We start from the raw sequence: 8,888 nt of genomic DNA on the forward strand, positions 1-8,888 counted from the left end.
AGTCACTAAATTATTTATATCTTGAGCTACAAAACTTCAAATTAAGATCCGCTAATTTTATCTGAAAAAGACTCAAATATCTTCTTACCATAAAATTTTCAGAATTTTTGGTTTAGCCAATAAGTACGGTTTATTCTTTAAAGTCATCCCTATTTTGCTATCTGACAGTTTTGCCTATTCTTTACTAAAAATTAATTATCTCCTCATACATGATTCAGATGATGTTCTCGTTTGTTTATTTTGAAAATATGCTCATTAACGATTTTAAAAATATAAATTTAATCCCATAATTATTTTTCTCCAATTTTTTATGATTTTCCAAAGTCAGAACAGGGGAACCCGAAATCATTCTGACCTTGTCTCATAAAACCTATTATATCTCATGATTTACAATTCCATTGCTTACACCATTTCTTCTATAAGAAACTAGACTCAATAAGATTTAATTTAATATTTTATTCATCCTCTAATTTGATCTCTACAATTTTTGGTGATTTTTCAAATTTAAATTACTGTTACTGTCCAAAACTATTTTAGTGCCAAGTGTTGATTTCCCCAAATTTTACAGTTCATAAAATTCAGTCCTTGCTCAATTAACCCCTCAATTAAGTTAATTTTTCTCAATTAATACCTTACCTAGACATTATAAGTTATTTCACAATTATTGAAATTCAGAATTTCCACATAAAACCCTAACTTCAAACTCTTTTACAATTAGGTCTCAAACATTCACTTTCTATTCAATTCTTTCAATAAAATTGGCATATAAACAATTTAAAGCTCAAATTCCATGCTAAATCATCATATACTTCCCGAACATATTTATAGCAACTTTCAATTTCATTCATAAAATAAAAAACTAATGAATTTAGTAATAGAACCTAGTTGCACTACACCAAAACAGGCTTTTAGCGGCGTTTGGATAAAAAACGCCGCTAACGATTGATCATTAGTGGCGCAATACAAAAAACGCCGCCGAAAATAAGCATTAGCGACGTTTTTGAGAAAGTGCCACAAAAAACCTAAGTCCAACGACGCCGTTTCCCGAGCTTTCGGGGATTTAGTAGCGTTTTTCGGAAAGCACCGTAAAAAAAACCTAAGCCTAGCGACGCCGTTTTTTGAGCTTTCGGGGATTTAGCGGCGTTTTTCAGAAAGCACCGCTAATGCTCAGGGCTTTAGCGGTGTTTTTGGGAAAGCGCCGCAAAAAAACCTAAGCCGAACGGTGCCTTTTTCTGAGCTATCGGGGATTTAGCGGCATTTTTAAGGAAGTGCCGCTAATGCTCAGGGCTTTAGCGGCGTTTTTGGGAAAGCGCCGCAAACAAACCTAAGACCAACGACGCCGTTTTCTGAGCTTTTGGGGATTTAGCGGCGTTTTTAGGGAAGCGCCCCTAATGCTCAGGGCTTTAGCGACGTTTTTGGGAAAGCGCCGCAAAAAAACCTAAGCCCAACGGCGCCGTTTTCTGAGCTATCAGGGATTTAGTGGCGTTTTTAAGGAAGCACCGCTAATGCTCAGGGCTTTAGCGGCATTTTTGGGAAAGCGCCGCAAACAAACCTAAGACCAACGGCGCCGTTTTATAAGCTTTCGGGGATTTAGCGGCTTTTTTAGGGAAGCGCTGCTAATGCTCAGGGCTTTAGCGATGTTTTTGGGAAAGCGCCGCAAAAAAACCTAAGCCCAACGGCGCCGTTTTTTGAGCTTTCGGGGATTTTGTGGCGTTTTTAAGGAAGCGTCACTAATGCTCAGGCCTTTAGTAGCGTTTTTGGGAAAGCTCCGCAAAAAAACCTAAGCTCAACGGCGCCATTTTCTGAGCTTTCGGGGATTTAGCGGCGTTTTTGAAAAAGCGCCGCAAAAAAACCTAAGCCCAACGTCGCCGTTTTCTGAGATTTCGGGGATTTAGCGGCGTTTTTGGAAAAGCGCCGCTAAAATTATTTTATCTTAATTGGTTTATTCATATTAAATAAAATTCAATTTATTTCTAATTGAATATTTAAAATCTTCAGAAAAAAAATAATGACACGTAGAAATAATTTGAAATAAAACACATGGAAAAATTAAAATACTATTATTTAAAATAATTGTAAAAGAGATAATAATAAATTTGTTTAGGGTTTTTAGTTTAGGGTATATGATTTATTTAAGATTTAAGGCCGGTTTAGGAGTTCATATTTTAATGTTTAGGTAGTATGGGTTTAGGGATTATGGATTAGGGGTTGGGATTTAAGGTTTAGGGGTTAAAGGGTTAGGGGTTTAGGGGTTAAAAGTTAGGAATTCAGGGGTCGAGTTAGGGTTTTGGGTTTAGATTAATTATTTTTTAATTTATATTTTAAATATGTTCTTATATAATTGTAAAAGAGATAATAATAAATTTGTTTAGGGTTTTTAGTTTAGGGTATATGATTAATTTAATATTTAAAGCCGGTTTAAGAGTTCATATTTTAAGGTTTAGGGAGTATGGATTTAGGGATTATGAATTAGGGATTATGGTTTAAGGGTTGGGATTTAAGGTTTAAGGGTTAAGGGTTTAGGGGTTAGATGTTAGGGGTTAAGAGTTAGGGATTTAAAGTTTAGGGATTCAGGGGTCGAGTTAAGGTTTTGAGTTTAGATTAATTATTTTTTAAATTTATATTTTAAATATGTTCTTATATAATTGTAAAATAGATAATAATAAATCAAATATATTGAAATTATGAGTATAGTTTAAATTATTTAAGAGATATATAATAGATAGATTTTATATGTATTGAATGGTTAATTTAGAGGGTTTAAGGTTAAGGTTTACTTGAGATTTGTTAAATGATAAAATTTTATACAATTAATTAATGCTTTTATATTTAAAAAAAATGTAATCTAAACCATTTGATATATTTAAATACTAGTTTAAATAGAATTAATAAATAAGTTAAAAAAAGTGATAGATTGATATGGATATTTATGTATAATTATTTATTTTGGAGAGGACCAAATTATAAGAAAAAAATGCAAAAATAAAAATGAAATAAAAATGATATGGATATATAGGTAATTATTTAATTTAGATAATTCTAACTTAATAATTAATTACAACCATTTTATCATTTGTTTTCTTATTAAAATATACAATATTTATTTTGAGAGTACTTTTAATTTTATTTTATAAAAAATCAATTTATAAAAAACAAAATAAAAAATTTTTAGCATAGCAAAACGGCGTCATTTCGTTCAAAATGAAATAATATTTTGCGGCATTTTTATGAAAAACGCCGCAAATAATAAATCAATTAATAAAAACCAAAATAGCAAAACGGCGTTATTTTGTTCAAAATGAAAAAAATTTTGCGGCGTTTGTCATAAAAATGCTGCAAAAGATAAGCAATAGCGGTGTTTTCTATAAAACGCCGCAAAAAATAAATCAATTTATAAAAAATAAAATAAAAAATTTTTAGCATAATAAAACGGCGTCATTTTGTTCAAAATGAAATAGCGGCGTTTTTATTAACGCTGCAAAAAATAAATCAATTTATAAAAAATAAAATAAAAAATTTTTAGAATAGCAAAACGGTATCGTTTTGTTCAGAATGAAAAAAATTTTACGATATTTTTAAAAATAAGCAATAGCGGCGTTTTTATAAAAAAACGCCACAAAAATAATTTCACTCTAAAAAAATATAGCGCCATTTTATAAAACTCCCCCCCCCCTTCCGAAATCCCCAACGTTCCCCCCTAAAATCCCTAATTTCCCACATCCAAGAAAAAAAAAACCCAAAAGCTTATTCAACTCTGTTTCTTCCCAACTGAAGCCAAGCCAATTCTTGTTTGTTCTTCGTCTTAAAACTCTCAAATGGATAAAAGGGGTCCAAAATCAAAGAACCCAGAACCAGGAAACCAAGGAAACGATGAGAAAAAGAGCAAAAAGGGATTGCGACTGTTAGCTCGAGTTAAACCATCTGAGATTTTCTTGAAATATATAACCAAGGATGTTACCAATGTTCAGATTACATACCCTTGCAGGTTCTTTTTCTTGTTCCTTACTAATGCAACATATTCTGTTTTTTATATGATTAATTTTTTCGAAAACACTGTCATGGCTATGCAAACCGGAGTAGATTTGTCGAAGATCTTGATCTTAGCCGGCGCCGGTACCGTTCCAACTGAATTTCTTACTTCAATTCTTCTTTTTTATTTTTCTTACTATTTTAATTTTGACTTCAACTTGTTAATTTCGTTTTCAGGTTATACGGGTACTGTCCTCCTGAAAAACGGTAAATTATCGGACATATACAGGTTTGTTTTGATCGTTTTGTTTGTTTTGATTTGCTAGTTTCTCCCTGCCGTATGATTCAAATATTTGTCCTTTGGATTTTGTGTTGATTGACTAGGTTTCTACTTTTCATTCTTTTTCTTCTATTAATTTTAGCTTTAACTCCTTTTTTTCCTGATGTTCTTAATTATAAACGGCAAGGAGTTGCCAATTTTAAACCAAAGTGGTGTATCCATAGCAGGTGCTCATGGAATAGCTAAGAATATATTATTTATAACTACTCCTTATATTTACATACAAGTGCTCACAGGATTCACACCCCAGATTGAAATTAGCTAATGGCGAGGGGTATTAACCCTTTTTTTAATGATATAATAATATAATACACATACACCCTTCGGGAGGTTTACAACCTCTAAAGGTGTCAAGGGTTCATGAACCCTCGGGGGTTATACCTCTTTTTTTGCTCTGGTTTTTCTTTTATATGTAATATGTATACACGCATAAAATTGCCCTCGGGAGCAATACTTATACTTGGTTTTAATATAATATATATGCATAAAATTGCCAAGGGGTTAAACCGTTCGGGGGCCATGCTTATACTTTTTTTTAATATAAAATACAAATATGCGATGGGACACGTATATTTTTAGCAAAATGGGTGAGGGGTTGGGTGAGGAGTTCGGGGAGGTGCTAACTATCAAACTAAAAATATATATTATATATTTAACGCCGCCAAACACATATAAATATATATTTTTACTACTCAATCAATCTAAAACGTATAAATATCTAGATGGTGAGGGATTAACAGGGTGTCAATTGCCAATTAAAAATATATTATATCCATGCAATGGACGAAGGGATAGTGTCCTGGCGGTATTTTCTTAATTATATTTGCTTAAATAGTAGTTCTTTTAGGCGCATATATGTGAAACCAGTTTATAATTGCATTAACGGGATTAGATGAACCATTTTCTAAGTGGATTTGCTTTGGTTGTATTAGTAATACAGAGACCTCGCAGGTAATTTAACCAAATAATTTTGCAACTGAATTGATGCACAAGCGTTAGGATTTTTAAGGGAAGTGAGAAGCTCCTTCAGCTAGTCTCAAATTACTTCATGGTTTCAAACTTGAAGGAGAATGAATCTGAAGTATGGAACCAAGGATTCTTCATGTCACCAATAGGTAAGCTTAAATATACAACCTTGAAAACAATGGACATAACATGGGCATGTTCGGTTCTTCCAACTATGGGTACTTCAATGATGCTTTTATGGTTTGGCAGCTTCACATGCATTAATATTTTTTTTAGGCATAATTTGGAAATAACCCATCATTTTTTTTCTTGAAAAACTGGAAAAAAAAAGAAACAAATTGATAATTTTGTATGTTTTACATTTATGTTTTTCGATAGCTTGTTCTTATCAATGGTTTTTTTTTGGGGGATGTTAACTTTCAAGAAAAATCAATTATTTGGTTTTTCCTGCTTCATGTCTCGTTTTTATTTGAGAGGAGTTAACGAAATCAAAAATACCCTATAAATTGTATTTTATAAATATTCTTAACCATTATTGATTGTCTGGTCTCTTTGCTGTAATTCTATGATGTTAGGGCCATCACTAATTTTCTATTTGCCTATTAATGTGCGGGAGCTGCGACAATATATTTTTTGATGCATTTAGTTAGTTTGCAGTTTATGGTTATATAGTAGAAGAGATAAGCATAGAGAAATTGTCGATCACCCACACTAATTTCCTATCCTGAACAGTCTTCTTCATCTGTTAGTAGCCATTGTTTTGACAATCATGGTATAAAAGGATCACCCACATCAACCGTCATTGGAACTTCCAAGCATCAGCATTCAACACTTGGGGATCCCAATTTTGTGGAGAATTACTTCAAGGTATTGAATAGATTAAAGATTTCCTTTTCTCACATTGTTGTGCGATATTTGATTAGTTCTCTATAATCCTTTGCGATATTTGCTTCAAGCCAATTGTTCTGCCCCCCTCAATTACTAGGAATGTTAAACCTTTATGTGGCTAATTGTTTGAGTATGCCTTATTGAGTTAATTACCTTTATGTGGCTAATTGTTTGAGTATGCCTTATTGAGTTAATTACCTTTATGTGGTGATAGTGGGTATGTTTTATTTTATTTTATTTTTGCAGTCTTGATTTGTTTGTAATTGTCGTATCCTTAATTCCTTTTGATATTTTTCTTGTATTTCAGAGTGGGAAATACATCTTTGATGAATCAGTATCCTTTATTTTGAGATACATGCTTTGTTTTAGCACATTATATTTGATTGTTAGTTGCATTGAAAGACACACAATGACAATTACTAATTTGTTAAGAAAGATGTGATTACTTTGCAAAATTCAATTGTTTAAATTATTTTCATAGCCTACTTTGATTGCTATTATTTGTGGGAAAATTAGTCTACATTCTTTAAGCTGATCTTAAACTGCTTCCTACATTGTTTCACCCTTGGGAAGAAAGTTTGCGGGAGGCACATGAGTTTGGAAAACTTGGGAAGAAAGTTTGAAATGCCTTCAATGAAAGTTGTAGAGAAAAGATGGTGCAGCAGACTGCATTGTATTTTTTATTACCTTGCAATGTGTGTAATCATAGGCAGGTTTAACTAGTCAGTCTATTTCTCATATGTATTATTTATTTTTACTTTAATATTTACGACAACTTGAGTTCTAACTTTTGGATTTTAATTGTGTTATTAATTTATTATTTTAAATTCTAAAACTAAAAATTCAATTTTTATATTTAGTTTTAAAGTTAAAATTTTCATAGAAAATTTAATTTAAATAATATTTTTTTATTTATCCTTGAAAGTATATTTAAAGTTCAAATTTAAAAAATAAAATAAAATAAAATATTTATCATAAAAATAAATATTATTTGATTAAAATAATATTTTTAAATGTTATGATTTTAGTGGGGTTTTTGCAAGAAGCGTCGCTAAAGGTTTGTTCTATAGCGGCGTTTTTGATATAAGCGCCGCTAAAAGGTCTTGATCTATAGCGGCGTTTGTAAAAAAGGTGCCGCTAAAGGTCTTGATCTACAGTGGCATTTGTGGGAAAATCGCCGTTAAAGGTCTTGAGCTATAGCGGCTTTTGTTGTAGAAGCGTCGCTAAAGATCCTGATCTATAGCGGCGTTTGTGAGGAAAGCGCCGCTAAAGGTCATGGTCTATAGCGGCGTTTATTTCCAAAAATGCCGCAAACGTTTGCGGCGTTGACGACAGCGGCATTTTTTGCGGCGCTTTCAAAAGCATCGCAAATACTTTTAACGGTGGTAAAAAGCGCCGCTAAAGGCATAAAAAAATATCGCTAAAAACCTGTTTTGGTGTAGTGTTGTAAAAGTCTTAGAAACACAAAAATTACAAGAAAAAGGCAAGGATTAACTCACTTGGTGCAAAAATTATGAAATACCAGCTTGAATAAACCCTTAGTACGTTTTTGGCTGATGATAATGAAGAAAATATGAAGAGAATTCTAGATATTACAAGTTGGTCCCATTTTTTATTTTAGTAAATTTTGTTATTTTTCCATTTTTCCCTTATTTCACCAATTCTCCTCACCTTATGCCGCCCAAAATATCTTCTTTTGGGCTTATTTGCAATTTATGTCCCTCCTCATTTAACAACTGAGCTATTTAATCATTCTAGTAACTTTTACACCCTTTTCAATTTAGTCCTTTTCACTTAATTAACTATCCAAACGTAGAAATTTTCTAACGAAATTTTAATATCATATTACTAACACTTCATAAATGTTTATAAAAATATTTCTGACTCAGTTTTACGAGATTGGGGTCTCAATACCTTATTTTTACTCAATTTCTTAAATAATTTCTTTTTCTAACTAAACACTAAATCGGTAAAATTTTTCTATCGATATTTTCATATGATTTTCCTATCATATCAACATTCATGCAAAAATATCAAAAAAAATTCCTCTTTAAATCATATTTGTGGTTACGAAACCACTGTTCCGATAACCTTGAATTTAGGCCATTACATTTACTGATTTTTTTTATCTTTGACATCTTAGGTTTTATTAAAGGGTTTCATTTACATGTATGTAAGGATATTTGGAGAGAGTAAGTGTAAAAAATTATGCACTGGTGAGATTGTTTTTACCTTATGTTAATGGGTAGTTAGGGATTTAATTGTTAGGTGCATTTGGAAAAGTTGTTTGGTAGATTCATTTCTTGAGCAAAACTTCACAAAGGGAGGGTTGTGATGTGTGTTTTTCATACTAACTAAAATTTACGACAAAGGCAAGCGAACCTATCAAACATTAGTATAGCTATAGTGAGTAGAGATATCATATCCATGATGACTAAAATTATTAGTAATTACCATTTTCTTATTATTTAGCCGATAATTTGGAGTGATGAGTTTTAATATAAAATTACTAAACTAATTGAACTAAGAATGCAAAAGAGGACGAATCAGGAAAATAATCAAAAGGTAACTAATGAGAGAGATAATACCCAGTAAAGAATCCTCGTAGACTTCTTCTATTATTATTAATCTGATTTAAACAATTTATTCACTTGGTGTCTTGATCTATAGAAATCCCTAAATTATGCTAATATCTCTTTTGAGAGTAGAAACAACTGACTCTAAG

At 31.6% G+C, this 8,888-nt stretch overlaps 1 protein-coding gene across 15 annotated transcripts; it reads left to right on the top strand.

Annotated features, from left to right (window-relative positions):
• The first annotated feature begins 3,677 nt into the window (after positions 1–3,677).
• LOC107914956 (uncharacterized) lies at positions 3,678–6,950 on the top strand. Of its 15 annotated transcripts, XR_005919406.1 has the most exons (5): positions 3,678–4,113; positions 4,207–4,236; positions 5,261–5,424; positions 6,008–6,142; positions 6,471–6,950. XR_005919406.1 is itself a non-coding variant. In XM_016844030.2 (4 exons), the coding sequence occupies exons 1-4, from the start codon at positions 3,816–3,818 to the stop codon at positions 5,262–5,264; spliced, it is 237 nt and encodes a 78-aa protein (XP_016699519.1). In that variant the 5' UTR covers positions 3,678–3,815; the 3' UTR covers positions 5,265–6,950. The 15 variants fall into 15 exon arrangements, 3 of the variants coding, with proteins under 3 accessions (XP_016699519.1, XP_016699517.1, XP_016699518.1); XR_005919407.1 differs by having other exon boundaries at positions 4,207–5,424; positions 6,028–6,142; XR_005919409.1 differs by having other exon boundaries at positions 4,207–5,424; positions 6,028–6,142; positions 6,737–6,950.
• The last annotated feature ends 1,938 nt before the right edge of the window (positions 6,951–8,888 follow it).

This window comes from Gossypium hirsutum, chromosome D10 (genome assembly GCF_007990345.1).
Source record: "Gossypium hirsutum isolate 1008001.06 chromosome D10, Gossypium_hirsutum_v2.1, whole genome shotgun sequence".
NCBI classification, from domain to species: domain Eukaryota; kingdom Viridiplantae; phylum Streptophyta; class Magnoliopsida; order Malvales; family Malvaceae; genus Gossypium; species Gossypium hirsutum.